The following is a 21,913-nucleotide window of genomic DNA, read 5'->3' as shown; positions in this document are numbered from 1 at the left end:
TCACGTAAGACTATACACTGAAAAGCAAATATCGCTGCCCTATTCTCCCTCTCTGTCTCTCTCTCTTTTTAAAGGCTCATCACTACTGCCAACTTGACTAGTTACATATTGAAATCACAAGACATAACCATCAACAAACTAACCTCAGTTTAAGTATCAATAATGATCAATCAACATGTTCATAATTAAGTCGGTTTTCAAGCTCAATAAGGAAATACACTCTCTCTCACCCTCACTTAATTTAATGTTATATATTTCTGCCTTTATTTTGATATATGCAATACTATAACCGTATTCTTCGGTGTTTGCCTGGTGTAAATAATTCGGCTGCCTTCTTGAAATTTTCCATTACATGTTGGACTGAAGTGAAACCACGCTGCAATAATACACACAAGAAAATATATTGCATTTATATATGCCGTAAGTTGATAAGAATACATAAAGCCTGAGTCAGCAAACTGCAAAGTGCTGTCAATCCTCCGACTGTGCTTCAAATGCTGGACGGCGATTTCCAGGCATTCAAGTAGCAAGTAACAACAGCAATTGGTGACCTGAAGAAACAACTAAGCGTGATTGAGGACAAGATTCAATAACAGGATGAGGCAGATCAATACAGTTGCCGCAATTGCCTACTATTACATGGCGCCCCAGTCTGGACATAATCAAAAGTAAATTTTCGATTGAGCTCTCAATGAGTGACGTTGACCGCAGTCACCGGCTGGGGCGCCGAAGCCGAACATCTGCACAAGTGATTGCACAAGGAAATCGTCCTATTATAATCAAATTCCTGCGCTATCTTTATTGGTTCATAACCTGGAGTGGGTGTTAAAACAAATCAGAGGATCACTATTACTCCTATATCAGAGTTCCCTGCCTTTTTATTAAGTTCTCTTAAGAAAAACATTAAAGTGATATAACACAAAAATAATTTATTTTCAAGATTTGATAATTTTAAATTAATGATAATCATTATGGCTCAGATAATTATGCATTAAAAATGCAAAATATCTATGTAATTATGCAATTTGAAATAGGGAAATTTGCATTAACAACTCAGAGAAAATATGTGCTATCCAAAATCTCCCAAAAAATTTGAAATAATTTTGAAACTGAAAATCTAACATAATCTACCAAAGCAATAAGAATGTTCTTGTAAAACTCACCAAATTTGTGAACTGGAACTGCTGCCGAAGTGAAGTTAATTATTCCCCTTGCAGTATGTAACATTTTTGAAAACAGGCCGGGCTGAGAGGCTCGGACGGTTGAGGTGCTGGCCTTCTGACACTTGGCAGGTTCGATCCTGGCTCAATCTGGTGGTATTTGAAGGTGCTTAAATATGTCAGCCTTGTATCAGTAGATTTACTGGCACGTGAAAGAACTGCTGGACAAAATTTTAGCACCTCAGCATCTCTGAAAAATTTCAGAAGTAGTTAGTGGGACATAAAACAATAACATTATTATTTATTTGAAAAACAAAAATGAATCTCTTACTTTTAGGATTTGAGTTGTATCCAGAAAAAACAATGTTCAGTTGCAGCAGATGTTATAAACACATTTTAAAGTTTGCTATTTCCTCCAGCAACCATGTTTTTTCATTGTGTGACAATATGCTCTATGTTTTACCAAACAAGATATTGCCTGTATGTTGTAATTTACAGTACTTAAGATTTTTTGTAGCACATAGTTAAATTTTAATGCTACTTTCTTTGTAATTTCACTTGGCACAGATTTAAGCTCTAGTAAGAGATTTTCCATTAGACTTGTATTTGTGACGAATGGTACATAGTTTTGTTCGAGCGTTGTGATGGCTGTAGAAATGCAGTTGAAATATGACTTAATGTAAATTAATTCCTGCTTTATTCCTTGCCTATATACAGCACCCTTTGCTTCAACAATGCTTCCTGCTTCATTTTCATTTAGTTATTTTAGTACATTCTCAATAATGTGAAAATACTTACAATAATTTATGGCAGCCTCTAGCCACGTCCCCCGTCTCGTAATGACTGCTTCTGGTGAAAGTGGAATTGCTGAAGCCAGCTGTTTTAACAAAGTGATTCTACTCGGAGATAAAGGAACAACCTTTCTTATGTTTTATATTAAACTGTTAATAGTTGGAACATTTAAGTGCACAGTTTCACTCAGGTGGTGAACTGCATATTACATGAATCATACTATTATAAAGAAGTTTTAGCATCCCTCTCCCTCCTTGCCTAAACCTTAAAGGGGGCACCATCAGATAAGAAAAAACATTTTCATACCTAATTCCCTCTGGCCACAAAAACAACATTCCATTATCAAGCCATTTCATGATTGTTGTATGTTTTGTTGCTGCTATTTCTTCCACTGTTAGATTCCATACTGTGAGGTAAAAGTTATTCCCAAGTTACATGATCCTGCTGAAGAGGAAGAGACTGTTGTTGTCCTTATGTGTTAGTCCTGGTCTCCTCCTCCTTATTACTCTTCCCTCTTCTCACACTGACCTACCATCATGCTAATTTTATTATGTTTTTTTTTTTTTTTTTTTTTTTCACGTTCCTATTTCTCTATGTATAACTTGATTTGACACTTGTTAGTTCCTTTCCAATACTTATATTATCCCTTTTGGATCTGTATCTCTTTTTGTGTTTGTCCTACATTCCCCATCTAATAATAATAATAATAATAATAATGTTAATGGCTTTACGTCCCACTAACTCATTTTATGTTTTTTTTTTTTTTTTTTTTTTTTTTTTTTGAGACGCCAAGGTGCCAGAAATTAGACCCGCAGGTATTGCTCACCTATAGTTACTTATGTAACTAAAATTTGGACAGTGACAAAGAAGGATGTAAATTAAACACAGACAACAAAAAGTTTAATATCTGAGAAGTATGTTAACAAAAGATGGAAAGAGATGAAAGTGGGAATGTTGAGGGACAAAATGAAGAAAAATACCAAATAGTGGAATATCAAATGAAACAGAAGCCAAGAAATATTCAGATTACATTGGTTGGATCTGGACAGCAGAATCTGGATTGGAAAACTGATGGATAAGTAGTCACGAGATAAGAGTAACGTGGAGAGGAAATTTTCTTCAACCTGGATGCATCTGAACAAGAGGAGCTGATGATCTGGAAGAAACTTCAGTTGAAAAATATCATTGAAGGAAGATAGTTCAGATTCTCTGTTGCAGTAATACAATAATTATGAACAGTAAAGAAATGGAATAAATGTTGGGAGGTTATGGACTTGAGTCCCTGAGAGAGTTAGAACTGAATATTTTAGGGTTTCCTAATAATCATTGCAGAATTTACCATCAACTCTTATGGTTATAATATTCCCTGCCTGCATCATATATGAGTCGCCTAAAAGCAAAATGGATAAAGTCCACTTTTTACAAAAAATGAGATATTGGTAGTAATATATCGGGAAAAGATGTGTCTATTGAAGCATGAAATAATATACTAGCAAAAGCCATAAAATCCTTAAGTATTTCCCCTTTAAAAACGCAGGTTGGATGCAAAACGGATAAAGTCCACTGTCGTCCGTGAGAAAAGAGGTGGCCATCACACTTCTCAGAAGTACACCAACAAGAAGAAAGCATTTGTTGCGTATATTAGTTCACTAAAGTGCCTTGAATCCCACTACTGTCGTAGTAACACTCGTAGAAGTTACCTTAGTTCTGATCTAAATATCCAAAAGCTGGCGGCTAATGATTACAACGCCCAAGCTGATGACAGTGTGAAAGTGAAGAACTCCTACTTTCGTTACATTTTAATCGTAAGTTTAACCTAGGATTTGGATCACCCAGGCTCGACGTGTGCTCCACTTGTCTTGAATTTTCAGAAAGAATTAATCCGGAAACTGATCCTATTAAGTTGTCTTCACTGGAAACTAGCAAGGCAATTCACAAGAAAAGGGCACAAGCCATTTTTTCGTTACTTAGAGAAGTGAACCAGGTGTAGTTACACTGTCTTTCGATTGTCAGAAGAATTTGTCACATCCCAAAATTCCTGATCAGGAAACTTACTATTGGCGCCAACTCTACCTGTTCAATTTCTCTATTGTTGTTGGAAATTCCAAGAGCACAACAACACCAGATAACAGTTTCAGCTACATATGGGCTGAGGGGACCTACCCGAAAGGTTTGAATGAGGTGGCATCTTGGGTTTACCACTGCTTGCAGAACTTGGACTTAACGAACATTAAAAAGATAAAGCTTTTCGCCGACCGATGTGGGGGACAAAATAAAAATAGAACGATGATAGCTATGATCAAAAGGAGGTTCCTGCAAACGCCAAGGTACAGTGAATTTTTCCAGGAAGAGGTCATTCCTTCTATCCCCCTCATCGGTTATTCGGTCTCTGTGAAAAAGAATTCAAGAAGAGATAAGTAATCGAAGATCCATTCGTCGACCAGGGATTGACATGGATATATATAACTGGAACCAAGAGGCAACAGAGCACAAGAAACCTATGAAAATGAAATGGCGTATGGCTTTTAGTGCCGGGAGTGTCCGAGGACAAGTTCAGAACTGGAACCTACAGATCCCTGATGAAAACTAAGAAGAATGTGTCGGCTATACACCCTTCACCTGTTCGAAAGAACACCACTTCAGTCAATAAGAATGAAGTGTCATATGTGAAAAAGCTCCTTGAATTGCACTTTGGCTCTGATTGGAAGTTGAGCCCATCACTGAAATTCTACGTTGATTTCTTTGACTGTTGGGAGAGTCATCAGTCAGATGTCAACGAAAATGTCGATAATGAACTTTGCAGTGCAACAGAGGAAGCTCCTGAACTGTGTATTTAAATGTCTACCCAGGGCACTTTTAAACCATACTGAAAGAAACTTGAATATTATATATTCTCGTATTCTGTGCTTTTAATAAATAGTAGCAAAACGAGTAAAATCCTTACTGTTAACCTGCAAAATAAATAAAGTCCACTTCTTAGAAGCAAAATCAATAAAGTCCACTTTTAAAACAGCAATAACAGTCTAAATAATAATAATAATACTATGAGTATTATTACTAGTTCTAATAATCAGTTAATTTTTTTGTGATTTTATGTATATATTTCATAAGCAACGGCCTTAGTGGAAGGTGGCAGTGGTTTTTTGCCATTTTCTCAAAATGTGCTGGAGTGGACTTTATCCGTTTTGCTTTTAGGCGACTCATATGATGAATATTCTTTAGTAATCTAGTTAGTGTTGAAAGTTGTCCACAACCTAAAGGATGGCTTAGGATACTCCTTTAACTTGTCGGGCAATGTTTGAACAAAATTATTCATGAGGAAAGCTTCACAAATGCATATGCAGTCCAAGTTGCTTTAAGTCCATATGATCACTGTATTTGTTGACCTATATCTCTCAATAAGTCAACCCCATAAAACAGCAGTACAACCATATCAGTACCATACTGAAGGCACATTTGTCTTCCTAGTCTCTCAACTGTCACTTATAACTTGAAGGTTGAATGTGATTTATGAAATTAATTACCCTGTTCTCAAGTTGAAAGTAATGCTATCATGAAATTGAACATTATTGATGATGATGATGATGATGATGGTTGTTGTTGTTGTTGTTGTTGTTGTTGTTTAAAGGGCCCTAATATCTAGGCCATTGGCCCCTGCAGAATGTTGTTATATCTTGCGCTGTTATTGTGACATTCTTTCCCTCGAGGCATCTTGTATGAATTTAAATTTTTTTTTTTTAAAAAGGGAATGTTTTCAACATGTCATTAATGTCCCTCATGTTTATGAAGGATCTAAACTTGTGCAAATTTTAAAATCATTTATGTCTGAAATGTTAAGCTGTTTCATGTATTATATTGGCAGCATTATATTAGACTCTCTTTGTTTGGGGAGGAGTTACTTAACTGTATTTTTGTTATTTTACAGTATATAGAGAATTGGAGGCAACTGGCCATTTTGAATGGATGAATATGTCAGTTGATGAGGATGAACATAGCATTGAAATGCATCTACCATTCATTGCTCGAGTTATGGAGAAGTAAGTTGAGAAAGAAAATTGAATTTGCAATGAAATTTTTTGAGTGTGTTATAAAGATGTCCAAAATTGAGGCATGGTGATTATTTAATATGAGATTGTAAACTATGATTTATAATCATTTCATACAATATTTTTAAAATATAATATATTTGAATTATTCTCTCATAACAGTTACTAGATCAAATTTATATTCATTATTTTTTCAAAGGTAATTTTTTTATTTTTCAAATTATATTTGATTTAAGTTTGAAAGAACAAAACCAGTTTTTACTTCAAATATGGGACCAAGCCATATGCTAAAAGCGGTGCAGTTTGTGCAGTTTGTACCTCTCTCACCAGTAACATGAAAATACTTGTGGTTTTGATTGACTTTTCACACAAATATATCAACTCTCAAGTTCAGTGATTATTCCAATACTTCTCATTGATATGTAGAACAAATATTACACTAATAAATTTAGAATATGTGAGTGATGTTTGAGGCATCTAAAAAAGCTCATACAGACACTCCTGTAAGATTATGTATTTGCATATTGTGTTGAACATGGTTAATTCTATCTTCTTCTTCTTATTACTTTTATTTTCCTTTTTCTTCTTGGCAAAACACATGAAATTACATTACTTACAGAGATTTTCACCAGTATATCTGAAACATTTAAAATCTTGTGTAATCATGCAATGGTATAATGGAAAATTCTCGTCCACTAGCCCATTTTGAATGTCTGTACAGTTCCTTGATTTAGAGGTTACAGTTATATTTGGTAACAAAGGAAATAATGTAAATTCTTTATTTTTCATTGCTGGGCTGAGTAGTTCAGATGGTGGAGTGCTGGCTGGCCTTCTGAACCTAACTTGGCAGGTTTGATCCTGGCTCAGTCCTGTGGTATTTGAAGGTGTTCAAATATGTCAGCCTCATGTCAGTAGATTTAGTGGCACATAAAAGAGCTCCTGAAGGACAAAATTCCAGCACCTTGGCTTCTCCAAAATATTATTTAAAAAATGTTAAAACATTTAAGCTCTCAATTGCAGCACCGAGATATTATGCAAAGTGGTCATTCAGATTGTTACGCATTGTAAACTGTAGAAGAGAGATAGGTACATAAACTAATTTCCCATTACCTTATTCATATGTAAGAAACATTTGTGTTGAAATATAAAGTCAAATTCAAAAGAAGTGAGATCATAATCACATGCAACCTACTCCATATATAACATGGTAGGCCTAATTTCTAATATGATTGTGCTACTGTAGATATTAATGATCTGTCCAGTTAATAAAATTCAGCTTGAAAATCTCTGAATGATAGTACAAAAGAGATATCTTACACAATAACAGGAATGCTTTAAAACCAAAGCATCATTTCATATAACGACATTAATATGTCATTCTAAAGAAATTACTGTCATTACGGAGAGGCTCGACTTGGTTGCCGATTAATACAGTAATCGGGGCCGATAACCTTCGATGTTAGGACCCTTAAAACAACAAGCATAATCATCAATACAGCAATCTTCAGAGTCATCCATTTAAATGCTGGATTAAATATACCACCTCCAGTCTTCTATCGCTTCCTTCGAATAACCTCCTTTTACTTGTTACTTTTTGGGTTGTTGTACAGGTTATTTTTTTTTTTTTATCTGACGATGTGGTCACATTAGAGTGACTATTGAATTAATTTAGTAAGTCATTCCATGCCTTTTCGTTTCGCTTTTAGGATTTACTGTCCATCTTTTTACATTTTTTAAAGCTCCCACATATTTTCGAAAGTAAATTGGCAATTTTTTTTTCCAGTGAAGTAATATTACTGTCCCGAAGGCCTTTTCCCATCACCTTCCATTATGATTTTCTTCTGTGCATGGTCTAATGTACTCTCTCTTCCCATCACAGTTAAGTTCAGTTTCAAATGGAACCTCTTATTTTGAGAAAAAGAATACGGGAGAAAGGTGAAAAATGAATAACATTATGCCCGGCACCATTCAGAAGAGGGAAATGTTCATGCTACACGCTGCTGACTTGATCGTTAACGGTTAAAGCCTCGTTAATGAAGGAGCTTATAATATCACTGAACTTATAAACCTACTGCACGAGTAATGCAGTGTCACCAACATGGCGACCTTGTCTCTTAATCTAGCAACTTGTGATCATTGAGTGAGGCTAAAATTTAAGGCTTTGCAACTGCGACAAAACAGGCAACTTCTAGCCATTCATAGAATGTAATCTTGAAATTTGAATTTTTGAGTTTCAGGAAGCTACTTGTGATATGTAGTTTGAGTGTGGTGGTGTGCTAAATTAATTTTATTTCTTGTTTGTGAGGTGTGATTTTTTTCGTGTTTAAATCAGGTAGGATTATTTTAAGAGTAGCAGTGAATGTAATATTTTTTTTAATGTATTCTGTATTGCCAATTATTTGCTCATACTGCTCCAGTGCATTCTTTTTATAGAAAAGAAATTTATGTATTTGTCAGTGCTTAAAAGAAACTGTCTGCAGGGTTACCGAAAAGAAGGGAATCCGACCCAAATCCGACTCAACAAAAGTCTTCCACAAAAACTGTCGTATGGTTAAATACCTATGCTAAATCGACTAATCCAACACAGCAGAAGCTTAGTTTTAAGCCTTCCATGGAAGGTTCATCACATGCCATGAGAAGTTTATCACTGTTCTTTACTGAATATTTTTTATTTCTAACAACAGACCACTTACATGAAATGTGTAAGAATGTATTTTATGATTCCCAACCATCTAGTAATTTATGACTCATCCAAAAATAATGCACAAAAATTGCTGGGGAGGTGCTTGTTTCTCAGTTTAACAGGGAATTTACAGCATTTAAAATAATTATAGTAAATTCAAAATATTACTAATTGTTCGGTATGATCTTCAAAAGTAAATCGGATTACGATGTATTTTAAATTAGCAATTTCTGGCGACTTTCAAAACCATGTCTAGCAACATTTTTGTTCTTTATTATTTATCGTATGATGTACACAGAAAGATTATATAAATAAGTATGCAATATATACACAATATATACAAACAGAAGCCTATAGTTCCAAATCAAGTCCATTGATCCATTTTAAGGCCTCCTCAGTTGCGTTATGAATGTCCTCCAAAGGACCTTGAAATGCTCTCTGTGGACACTCGACAATTACATGGTGGATGGTCTGTGAGGTAGCTCCACAATCACACCCAGGAGACTTCTGCCAGCCCCATGTATAAAGAGTATAGCCGCATCTTCCTTGATTGACTCTAATCCTGTTTAGAGTCCTCCATTGACGTCTGGGTAGATGGAATCCGGGAGGTTGAACATGAGGTAGGGTCACAAGATGTTGATTGGGAACAGAAGACTGTTGCCATTGATGTAACCAGGCGTTCGTGATGGAGAACCCATATTCTTCCAGTGTAAGTGCAGCGCGCCAGGATGGAGATCTAGACTTAAGTCGTGGAGGGGCAAATTGATTAATATCTTGATGAACGGGGAGGTTGGAGTCCTGGCTGATCTTCTTCCACAATTTTAGAAGAGCTTCAGACCTTCTTAAGCAAGGCGGTGGAATATTGCTGAGTGTAGGCAGCCAGGCCACGTTTGTAGAGCGAATGCAACCAGTTATAATGCGCATTGCTTGATTTAGTTGAGCATCAATCTTCGCAGTATGAGCACTGTTCAGCCAAGTTGAAGCGCAGTATTCGGCAACTGAATAGCAAAGGGCTAGAGCAGTAGATCTCAACACTTGGTTGTTTGCGCCCCAAGAGGTGCCGGCTAATTTTTGAAGGATATTATTCCGACTTTTAATCTTGGCGGCTGTGTTGTTAATATGATGTTTATATGTTAGGGATCTGTCTAATGTGACTCCTAAATATTTTGGGAAGGGACAATGCTGTAAGGATTGATTTCTGATTGTTATTGAAGGCTTGTAGTTGGCAAATTTATTTCTGAGATGGAACACAGATACAACAGTCTTTTGGAGGTTTGGACGAAGACACCATTTTTGGAAATATGTGTCTAGCTTTTTTAGATCTGCTGTAAGTATTTGTTCAGCTTCTGGAAAACTTGGTGTTTGACTAACCAGTGGTATATCATCTGCGTAAATAAATTTCCTGGACTTAGTTGCTGGTAAGTCAGCAGTATAGAGGTTGAAAAGTAAGGGTGCCAGAACAGATCCTTGTGGAAGTCCATCATTCAGTTTGTAGATTTTGCTTACTGCATCATCCGAGAAGATCTGAAAGTTTCTGTTGCTAATCATATTGCCAGTGAGATTTGTAAGCTTGACACAGGGGATGGCAGAGATAAGTTTTAGCAGAAGCCCTTCTCGCCAAACAGTATCATAGGCTGCTGATAAGTCTAAGAAGACAGCCATACTAATCTTCCGATTCTCAAATCCATTTTCAATATGAGAAGTCAAAGCAAAAATTTGGTCATCGCAATTTCTTCCAGGTCTGAAGCCAGCTTGTTCTGTGGGAAGGAGATTATTGATGGTTTCTGAAATCCTATTGTATATTAGTCTTTCCAGGAGCTTTAGAGTCACACTTAGCAGTGCAATGGGTCTGTAGCTTTCCACTCTCAGAGGGTCCTTGTTGGGTTTCAAGATCGATATTACTTTGGTCTTCTTGAATAATGAAGGAAGGTTACCTGTCTCCAAAATATTGGAGAAGAATTTGGTGAGCCAAGTGATTGTTGCAGGTCCAAGATGTTGTAGGAATTCTGGGTAGATGCCGTCTATACCGGCTGCTTTCCCGGATTTTATGTTCTTGATGCCTTCTAGGGTTTCCTCTCTTGAGAACGGGCAAGAGAATTGGGATGATTGTTGTTTTGCTAATTGCTTTTTATGTTTCAGTGCTGACCGGATTTCCCTTACAACTTGTTTATCTCTATTGATCTTTGAGATAGAGATCATGTGTTTGGCTAGATCGTTTATGTTAACACTCAGCTTCTGTCCACCAGCTGGCTTTGATGAGTCAAGCTTTCTAATGAGGGACCAGGCCTTTCTACTTCAGTGGGTAAAATCAAGAGATGACACAGTGTTGATCCAGATTTGTTTTCTATTGTCATTCAGTGATTGAATAAGTTTTGTGGCTGTTTCATTGTTGCCATTTTCCTCAAATTCTTTAAGAAGGCTCTCGCTCTCTGCAGTCCATCCAGGAATATATTCTTTACGGCATCCTCTTGGAATGCAGCGCCGAGCAGCACCTTTTATAACTCCAACAAATCTGTCATAATTATTAAAGGTTGGCTTAATCCATCTTATATTTGCATCAGTTTGTTCTGTAAATTTTTTCCAATTAGCTTTTTTAAAGTTCCATCTAGGTTTCGGATAAGATCGAATGACAGGAATATACATGCCAAATCGGAGTATGACAGGCCGGTGTTGACTACGAGGGAAATTGTTGAGAACTGAGCGAAGTATCTGGTTTGGAGAGTTTTGGGATTGGGTTATGAAGGAAAGATCTGGAGTATATTCCTTACCCCATCGGACAGAGAAGAAGGTTCCTTTTTCTTTAGCATTGTAGATTAGTTTAAGATTTTCCATATCCATCCAGTCAACAATTGCCTCCCCATTTAGATCACTTTGTTGATAGCCCCAACATGTGTGATGACTGTTGAAGTCTCCTATGATTACGGTTGGGTGTTGTAAGGATGGTAGAGGAGGAGTGGGCCACTTTGTGTTTGGTGGCTTATATACGTTCATTATTGTTAGATTATTAATTTTAATTGTGACAGTGAAAATGTCATCACTTGAGCTACAGTCAACTACTGCGTAGTTGGTAATATTATTTCTCACGTAGGTAGCTAAGCCATACATCTCGTGATTATTGTGAGCCACTAACTTGAAGCCTGGGATCTTGCCTCTTGTTCTTAGTTGCATTTCATTGGCTGTATGAGTTTCTTGTAGCGCAATGACATCAATCTGTTGATCTTTCAGAATTTTAGCTAGACATTCACATTTTGCTCTGCTGATGCCTTCGATGTTAAGATGGCATATTCGAATTGAAGGTCCGATTTTTCGGCTATAGACTTCCGGGTCCTGATAAGGACCGGTTTCTTTATTACTCTGTGCATTATGACCGAGAGGTCTTTTCAGACAGTTCGATCGCATCTCTTCGCCGTTGCTTTCTTAGCACCACCCGGGGGACACGTGTAGGGTAATTTAAGGTTTCACCTACGGACGTGAAGCAACGCTCGTTTGTTCTAAGAGTTGGCAACACTGGATTTATGGCTTTAGTGGGGTTCAAGACCAACTACAATATTATCAGACCTGAATGCATATATCGATGCGTAACAAAATGGCTGCCACATTGGGCAACGTGTAGCCGGCATGTGGGGCCATGTTTACATTCAATTTGGTTTATACCACGCATGTGTTTGGTTGGTTGAGGTTATCTTGTTACTAGATTTCTCGATTTAACTATCCACCGAATATTTTTGTGTGGTAAATAGTGTTGCAGTGTCCTTTTATTGGTTATGTAGATATTTTTAATGTGTTGGTGTTGTTTTTAGAGGTTATTTCAGTAAGTGGTATGAAAGTGACAAAATTATATATTTTAGCTCATTCATCTGAGAAGTTCAGAAGAAATGCGTTAAACCATTAACTGTAATAGTGAAGGAAGATTGTGGCGTTTGTGAAGGTGGATGATGAGTTATTTATTAACGTTCCATCAGTGAGTTTTAAAGTTTCAAGTTCATTTGCAGTTCAAGTGTTTAACAAAAATACGTGTTTGCCTACAGAGCATTTTAGGTTTATATTGGAATCTGATGCTTGTGAAGACCTTTAATGTGACAGATGGATGAAGTTTGACACTTTGGTAAGTCACCTCGCAAGTTACTCTGATGATAAAACTGGTCTCACTGATAAACTTTCTCTTTTCATGAACCTTTTGAAAAAAATGCAATTGAGTTATACTGTGAGTTTAATGCAGAAAGAACTAGTAAAATAAAATTTGTCCTAGAACATTAGAGCTCTCTGCAACTAATCAAATAAGATACTCTCCAGAACTACTGATCTGTTATACCAGACATTAAAACATTTGCTGTTTTAAGTGAAGTGGTCATGGTTGATGTTCGCACAGAGTCAGTCTGTAAATGTACAACTACTGAAGCCAAATTTTCAGACCATAAAAAGTTGTTTCATTCAGAGAAGAAATCATCACTAAAATGGCTCCAAATTTATCTAGGAAGGCTCTGTATCCAACAACAGTAGAGACAGAATGTATCATTAGCAGTGAAGTCTTTGATCGTAAGAATGTTGTGGTTTGGAATTGCTTAAAAGTCAAGGTGTGGATGTTTCTAATGGCACAGTCCAGTTTATAAAATTAATTATAAAGTGGTGGTCAGTCTGTAATTTACAGCATCCCATGAAAGGTACATATACCAGAAATGAAGATGGTAGTCCAATTACTGGTCCTGATTACATGAAACTTTCATTCCTTACATGTTTAAAAACATACATAGATTTATGCCACACGTCATAAACAGAAGGAAGTGAAACGTACACTGCTTTGACACACGCTCTTACCCTAATGATAGAACTGGTCTTATGTGCTTACTGCCAAATTGCAGACAGTTTAGAAGGAAGATTTAGTGTCTACAGGAGATTGAGTGGTTGCACTTATAATTTTTCTGTGGAACAAATTCATGAGTCTGAAAGAAAGCTCAAAGTGTTAGGTGTATTGAAGGTGAGGTCTGCAAAACTTGGTATTTTCTTTGAAAAACGTTGCTCATAATGTCTATAACAATAGCCATGATGGAATTATTGATAATTAAGATGCGTTAGAGCCTGCATTAGAGGAAGTAGTTCACATCACAGTTCCCCTTGAAACACTGTAGATTTTGGTCTGCATTGCCAGTTACACCAGTTTCCAAGTGATTGAAATATTATGTAAAAAGTGTGATGTCTGCATTAAAATGTTGCAGGCTGAAAATGACTTTTTTGTGGATAGTCACAAGGAAATGATGATTTATTTTAATCTAGTGAAGAGAGGTGGTTTGAAGTATCCATCATTCATGGTCGTGTCCCTGTGTTTTAAAGTATTCAGACTTTTCCAGGTATTAATTAGTGACAGTTGCAAACCAGAATTTCTTAAGTTTAAGAATCAAAGAGAGACACTGGTAGTGTTAGGATTTCAGTTAATTGAAAGTAGTGTATGTAACCTTGATGATGGGTGTCAGTGTGGTGTGAAGTTGAGAACGATGATTAAAAAGTGCATTAAAGTGTTAGCAAATGTTTTTATCAATAAATAGCAATTACCCACGGCTTCGCTCGCATGGATTTCGTAATTTGATCAGAGTAGTCGCTCCTTGGCATTGTACTAAGAGACTATCTGAAAATTCCTGTAGTATAAAAACTCACCCAAAATTTGAGTTCCATTTACCCCAGAAATGGGGCTATGACGACCATGCGACATAGTCCAGTTTATAAAATTATTTCTAAAGTGGTGGTCAGTCTGTAATTTACAGCATCCCATGAAATGTACATATACCAGAAATGTGAGAAACAGTCTTCTCTCACGGCAAAAAATAAATACATGTTTCCCTATATTTAAAGGAGATTCCAAATATCAATTTTTCATGTCTGTAACATTTTCATTTTTTAAGATATGAGTATCCTCATAAAAAATAATACAACTATTTTTCACTACTTTTCACCCCCCGAAAACAAAAAGGTACAGGTTCCTGTATTTTTAAAGGACCTTCCAAATACCAAGTTTCTTGTCTCTAGCATGTTAAGTTTTTGACATATAATGTAAAATGGAATGAGGCGTATGGCTTTTAGTGCTGGTAGATCCCAGGACGGGTTCGGCTCGCCAAGTGCAGGTCTTTTGATTTGGCACCCGTAGGCGACCTGCGCGTCGTGATGAGGATCACATGATGATGAAGACAACACATACACCCAGCCCCCGTGCCAGGGAAATTAACCAATGATGGTTAAAATTCCCGACCCTGCCGGGAATCGAACCCGGGACCCCTGTGACCAAAGGCCAGCTCGCTAACCATTTAGCCATGGAGCTGGACGACATATAATGTAGATACACCAGTACTCATTTAAAAAATTCACCCGCTTTTCCAATTCTTTTCAGCCCCTCAATTGGTTCTTCTCAAAAGCAAAATAAATAAATAAATAAATAAATAAATAAATACGTGTTTCATTATTTTTAAAGGATATTCAAATACCAGTTTTCATGCCTTACGTCTGTAAAACCTTCCATTTTTGAGATAAAGGATCCTCATAAAAGTATTTCAACTCTTTATATACTTATTTTCACACCTACACTCATTACGTCAATTTTCCAAAAAGAAAAAAAAAAAAACAGATGCGTGTTTCTTTATTTTTGTAGGAGATTCCAAATACTAATTTTCACATCTGTAACATCTTCACCGAGCTCGATAGCTGCAGTCGCTTAAGTGCGGCCAGTATCCAGTATTCGGGAGATAGTAGGTTCGAATCCCACTGTTGGCAGCCCTGAAGATGGTTTTCCGTGGTTTCCCATTTTCACACCAGGCAAATGCTGGGGCTGTACCTTAAGGCCACGGCCACTTCCTTCCACTTCCTCACCCTTCCCTGTCCCATCATCGCCATAAGACCTATCTGAGTTGGTGCGACGTGAAGCAACTAGCAAAAAAAAAAAAAAAAAGTAACATCTTCAGTTTTTGAGATATAATTATACCCATAAAAGTAATTCAACTCCTTTTTCACCCCCATTCCTACCCGTTAAGTTGATTCCCCATCCCCAAAGGTGCGTGTTTCTTTATTTTTAAATGAGATTCCAAATGCCAATGTTCACGTCTTTATCATTTTTAGTTGAAATGAAATGGCGTATGGCTTTTTAGTGCCTGGAGATCCCAGGACGGGTTCGGCTTGCCAGGTGCAGGTCTATTGATTTGACGTCCGTAGGCGACCTGCGCATCGTGATGGGGATGATATGATGATGAAGACAACAAATACACCCAGCCCCCGTGCCAGGGAAATTAACCAATGACGGTTAAAATTCCCGACCCTGCCGGGAATGGAACCCGGGACCTCTGTGACCAACGGCCAGCACACTAACCATTTAGCCATGGAGCCGGGCAACAATTTAATTTTTTGAGATATAAGTATCCTCACACAAAGAATTCAACTAATTTTTCAATTCATTCACCCCTTTAAGTGGATTTTCCATAGACAAAAGAACACGCGTTACTTTACTTTGAAAGAAAATTCCAAATACAAATGTTCATGCCTCGAACATCTGCAGTTTTTGAGATATAAGTATCCTCATAAAAAGAATTCAACTCCTTGTTCACCCCAGCCCGTTAAGTTGATTCCCCCCTCCCCTTCCAAAAATGCGTGTTACTTTATTTTTTAAGATGTTTCCAAGCAAAAATGTTCACGTGTGTAACCTTAAGTTTTTGAGATATGTTTCTTCATAAAAAAAATAAAAAATTTTCACTTCGTTTCACCCTCCCCCTTAAGTGAATTTTCCGAAAACCAAAAAACTTGTTTTTTGTTAAGAAAGGAGCTTCCAATGCCAATTATCACGACTGTAACATCTTCAGGTTTAAGATATATGTATCCTCACTTCACCACCCCCGTCCCCATGTTGATTCCCCCCCCCCCCAAACCCCAAATTCGTGTTTCTATATTTTTAAAGGAGATCCCATATACCAATTTTCAGCTCTGTAATATCTTCAGTTTCTGAAATATAAGTAACCTCATTAAAAGCATTCAACCCATTTTTCACCCTTTTTCTCCCCTCCTAATGGGATTTCCCAAAAACAAAAAAAATATATGTATCTTTATTTTTAAAGGGGATTCTAAATGCCAATGTTTACATCTGTAAACTTCTAAAGTTTTAAGATATAGATACACTCATTTGAAAAATTAACCCCCCTTTTAACCCCCTTAGCCACGGAATATCCAAAAATCCTCCCTTAGCGAGCACCTACATCCTCAAAATTTCATTTCATTATGTCCAGTAGTTTTGGCTCGGCGATGATGAGTCAGTCAGTCAGTTAGGACAAGTTACTTTATATATATAGATTATGATTTTCTTAAAAATACACCTTTCATTGTATATTTCAAATAGGACTAAGGTGGTGAATGTGTATTTGTTAAGAATTGTTTTCTCATTGTCCTGTGTAATTTGTGTTTATCTTGTAATATGTTGTGCATAGACGTGATTTACCAACGAATGTTGGTTTAATTTTGTTATTTTCAAGTGTACTGGCTGTAGGGTTATGCTAGTGAGTCTTGTGCATATTTAAAGTAGTCTTGCTTGCTGAATATCTTATTTACTGAGTTACATGTTACATGTTACATGTCTGAGATATATCATAGGCCTACATATATTCTTTTTAAAATTCACCCCATTTGTCACTCCTGTTCAACCCCTATTCAATGGATTTTCCAAAACTAAAAAGATACGCGTTTATTTTCAAAGAAGATTCCAAATACCAATTTTCATGTATGTAATATCTTCAGTTTGAGACATAAGTATCCTCATAAAAGGTATTCAACCCCTTTCCCCACGGCAAGTTAGTTATCTTACTTTCTCTTTTCTCTCAATTCCTGCATTCCACATTTTGAATCTGAATATCTTGTGAGGGTACTTTTCAGTATTCACTTTTTAATTTGCTTCACATACAGAATTTTTAATCATTTAACATTTGGGAACAGACCGTTCTTCTCCGAAGATTTGATTGCTGGAATCTATTGGAATCTAATGGCGACTACTGTGTGTGAGTCTGTGATATTCGTAGTAGATAATGGTGTAAGATGCAGTGAAAAATGTGGCAAATGCAGAAGAGTAGTTAAAAATGGGATTCTGTGTCGTAAGTGTGATGAATGGTACCATTTTCGTTGTGCAAATATTGTAAATAGGACTGATATTGAAGAAAGTGGGTGGCTGTGTCCCGAGTGTAAACAAACTGAGAGTGAGGCAGAACAACAAGAAAGAGAGACTTACAAAACTATAATTAAGATTTTAGGAGTGCTACAAGAGGACTTATGCGCTCTGAAACATGAAAATGAAAGCGAAAGCTTAAAGGACAGAATAAAGAAACTGGAAGATAAAGAAGACATTGGAGAAGAAAGATCGCCGTGGACGGAAGTGACGCGTGGCCATTTTAGGCCTAATGTTAAACATATGGGAGAAACTACGTACAACTTAAAACCGGGAAAAAACTCTTTGCAGTGCCAAAATAGATTTCAGTTATTGCAGCAAGTTCCAGAAGAAGACACACCAAGTTTTCCAAATAATTTTCAATCCAGTGGAGGTAAGCTACAGAAGACGAAAACCAACCGAAAGTCAAGATCGCCAAAGATTCATCTCTACGCAGACAGTCAAGGGCGGGGTATGGCAGAAGGCATCAAGGATGAGCTGCAGAATCCAGAGACTGAGGTTTTAGGACTAATAAAACCAGGTGCCAAAACTGAAGACGTCCTTTCAAGTTGTGATCCTGTGTTAGAGAAGGACAATTACGTGGTGATTGTGAGTGGTACAGATGACATTGCTGCAAATGAAGGTGAGGAAATAATTACGACTCTCAGAGGTAAGATTTCCAAACTACCTGACTCAAAAGTAATTGTAGTAAATGTGCCACCCAGGTTTGACCTTTTAGAGGACTCATGTGTGAACAAAGCTGTACATGATGTAAATATAAAAATCAAGAGATTAAGTAAGAAATGTCTATGTAGTAGATACTTTAGGTCTTGGCAGGCAAATGTTCACTAGACATGGGTTACATCTAAATGGTAATGGAAAAGCAACTCTCTGTAGACAAATTGCTACAATTATCAACAGAGATTTGCAAACTAATCTGTACTTAAGAAAACCCATACCACTAAACTGGCACATACAGGGAAACTTGCCAGAAAACCCAGACCCTTAAATCAAGATCTATGTACAAGGATCTGGGTTCCAGGGAAGTTCTCAACTCATGAGTCAAACGTTACCCAATTGCAACAGTCAAGTTTTAGGGAGGAAGGAGGTCTGAGATTGCTCTTGGTAAACTGTCAGAGTGTAGTAAATAAACAATTAAAATTCGGTACATTGATGGAATCTTATGAGACGGATGTGGTGATAGGAGTGGAATCGTGGTTGAGAGAAGGGGTGGGTAATACAGAAGTATTTCCAGAAGGGTATACAGTCTATCGTAGAGACCGAGGAGATAAAAAGGGAGGAGGGGCATTTATTCTGGTGAAGGAAACTTATTGTTCGCATGAATGGTTTACTGATGAAAGGGATGAAATATTAGGGATAAAATTAGTTTGTGATAATATGGAGGAGGTGGGAATTATAGGAACATATAGGCCTGCAAGAGAGGAAAGAGACATGGAAATATTTGAGAAAATAATAGATTATACTCATAAAAACAATAATGATACGGTAATAATCGGGGGAGATCTAAACTTGCCTGAAGTTGAATGGAATGGAGCTGCAAGTGAAGCCCATGAACGGAAACTGGCAAATAAGTTAATTTGGGAGGGAGGTTTTACACAAGTAGTACAAGAACCAACTCGTCTCAATAACTTGCTAGATGTATTCTTGGTTAAACCATGGGAAATTGTTGATAAAACTGAGGTAATTGAAGGAATAGGTGACCATAAGGCTGTAATAATGGATGTAGGACTTGTACCAAAAATGCTTAATAAGAGGGTCACAAAAGACAAGAAATTATACAGAAAAACTAAAGTTGATGAATTTGGGACTTACCTTAAATCACAATTCAGTTGTTGGATAAGTGAAGGGAATAATGTGGATACACTTTGGGCTAAATTTAAAGGAATCATTTGGGAAGGAGAGAAGAGATTTGTACCTGTTAAGAAGGGTAAAATGACCTCACACCCTGTTTATTACACAAGGGAAATAAGAAAATTAAAAAGAAAATGTAGAATAGTAAACAGGAAAATCAAAGAAGGTAGGGAGAGTAGAGAAAGTAGAAAACAGCTAATGAGGGAACTGAATAGAGTGAAAAAGGAAGCAAAAGAGAATTATATGAATGGCATTCTTCAAGAGGGTAATGACCACAAAGGGAAATGGAAAAAGCTGTATTCATATATTAGGAATCAAAAAGGAAAAGGAATCCAAATTCCTACAATGGTGGGAGAAGGGGGTGAACACTATTTAACAGATACTGAGAAAGCAAACCTCTTTAGTAGGGAATTCAGAGATTCAGTAGAAGATTGTCAGGACTTGGAAACCGTAACAGAAGATCTCTGGGAGAGACACAGAGGGAAACAAGAAGCTTCTCATTCACAAATGAAGATATTTTCAGAGAAATCCAACTGCTTCAGCAAGGAAAAGCAGCAGGAAGTGATCAAATTACTGGGGAGGTATTAAAGACAATGGGGTGGTATATAGTGCCTTATTTAAAATTTCTCTTTGACTATGTCATAAATAATAGTGTGATACCAAAGGAATGGAAGGAATCTATAATAATACCAATTTATAAAGGAAAGGGTGATAAAAGGAAACCAGAGAACTACAGACCAATCAGCCTGACCAGTATAGTTTGTAAAATACTGGAGAGTTTAATAGCAAAGTACATCAGAGGGATATGTGATGATAAAAATTAGTTCATGAGGAGCCAGTATGGATTTAGAAAGAAATTTTCTTGCGAGGCACAACTGGTGGGATTTCAGCAGGACATATCAGATCAGTTAGATTCAGGAGGCCATTTAGATTGCATAGCCATAGATCTTTCCAAAGCCTTTGATAGAGTGGAACATGGAATATTATTAAAGAAATTGGAGGGAATAGGATTGGATGTAAGGGTTATACTGTAACAGTAAATTTGGTACTTTGGTAGAGATGAGACACAGGGCGTGTACCAGTCGCTGAAGTGCACACAGAGGGAGAGGGTTTGTTAACAGAAATCTTAAAAACTTGTGTTTCAGAGTTTATTAAAAAATTTAAATTAATATCACCTCTGTACAGCATATACAGTCGAAAACGATCCTTGACCTATGGCTGGCGATGTCCTTGGATTCCGGCAGCTCCACATTCCATAGCAACGAACCACCATTCGTCCCCCGATGGAAGTTCTAGAAGATCTATTCGGTGCTTTGAAGATCCATGGCGTCGAGGTAGTCCTTGTAAATGGTGAACATAAATGAACATCGTTCAGCTCTGGGGCGAGTTAGTGCAACGGCTGCTTCTGCACAGATGATAGAGTGTTTATAAATGCTTTTGACAAAGTCCAAACACAAAATGTCTCGGTGAAATGTCACTTAACTTTTTCACATGTCAAGTGAAAGAAACATTCACAAAGTAAAGTCCACTCGGAACTGATTGTCCAGTTTAAAGTTATTTAAAGTTCGTTGCACCTATTACAACGTGAAGTAATGTCACATTACTTAGTTCATTGAAGCACTGTTCAATTTAAATGAAATAAAGACGTTCCGCTCGTGAATCAAACTCGTTCACGTGTTGAAACCAAAAGACGAAATTAACTGTGTACTGACTGTTCATAAACTAAATGTGCCCAGAATTGAAATACACTGTTCATTAGAGTAGAAATGCACTGTTCATTAAAATAGAGATGCGCTGTTCACACCTGCACAGTTTAAAAATGTCGACACAATTTACGGATTGGTAATTTAAATTTGGATTAAATACAGTTTATAACTTAAAGTATCGAGTTCTCGGCAAGGAGCAATCAGTTTTAAGTCCATCAAATTTCAATTTCGAACACTCGAAGATATTTGCGGGTCTTGGACACTCGTATAGAGTAACAGTCAATAAATAATGTCCAGACGATACACAATTCACCTCACGTCCTATCAGAGTAAAAGGTTGTCACAATATAAGGAAATCTGAATAAGTCCACATTCAGCATGACTATATTAAAGTCCACGAACTTGAAACTTAGCAGCGGCTTCACGTTCGGTTACCACACCCGCGAACTGACTGCGCGAATACGACAGTCTAGTGTGCTTATAGAAATCCCGGCCGC

At 37.0% G+C, this 21,913-nt stretch overlaps 1 protein-coding gene and 1 long non-coding RNA gene across 2 annotated transcripts in view; one reads left to right on the top strand and one right to left on the bottom strand.

Annotated features, from left to right (window-relative positions):
- The window catches only part of LOC136864537 (protein MEMO1), a 160,147-nt gene that overhangs the window by 59,824 nt on the left and 78,410 nt on the right, over nt 1-21,913 (top strand). The window contains exon 5 of the mRNA XM_067141647.2: nt 5,878-5,989. Coding sequence (XP_066997748.2) covers nt 5,878-5,989 — 112 coding nt within the window. The remainder of the gene's footprint in view (nt 1-5,877; nt 5,990-21,913) is intronic.
- The window catches only part of LOC137498559 (uncharacterized), a 143,491-nt gene continuing 122,748 nt past the window's right edge, over nt 1,171-21,913 (bottom strand). The window contains exon 3 of the long non-coding RNA XR_011017842.1: nt 1,171-1,410. This is a non-coding gene — a long non-coding RNA (uncharacterized lncRNA). The remainder of the gene's footprint in view (nt 1,411-21,913) is intronic.

Source organism: Anabrus simplex, chromosome 2, assembly GCF_040414725.1.
Source record: "Anabrus simplex isolate iqAnaSimp1 chromosome 2, ASM4041472v1, whole genome shotgun sequence".
Lineage (NCBI taxonomy): Eukaryota > Metazoa > Arthropoda > Insecta > Orthoptera > Tettigoniidae > Anabrus > Anabrus simplex.
This window is presented reverse-complemented; position numbering and strand designations above follow the sequence as displayed.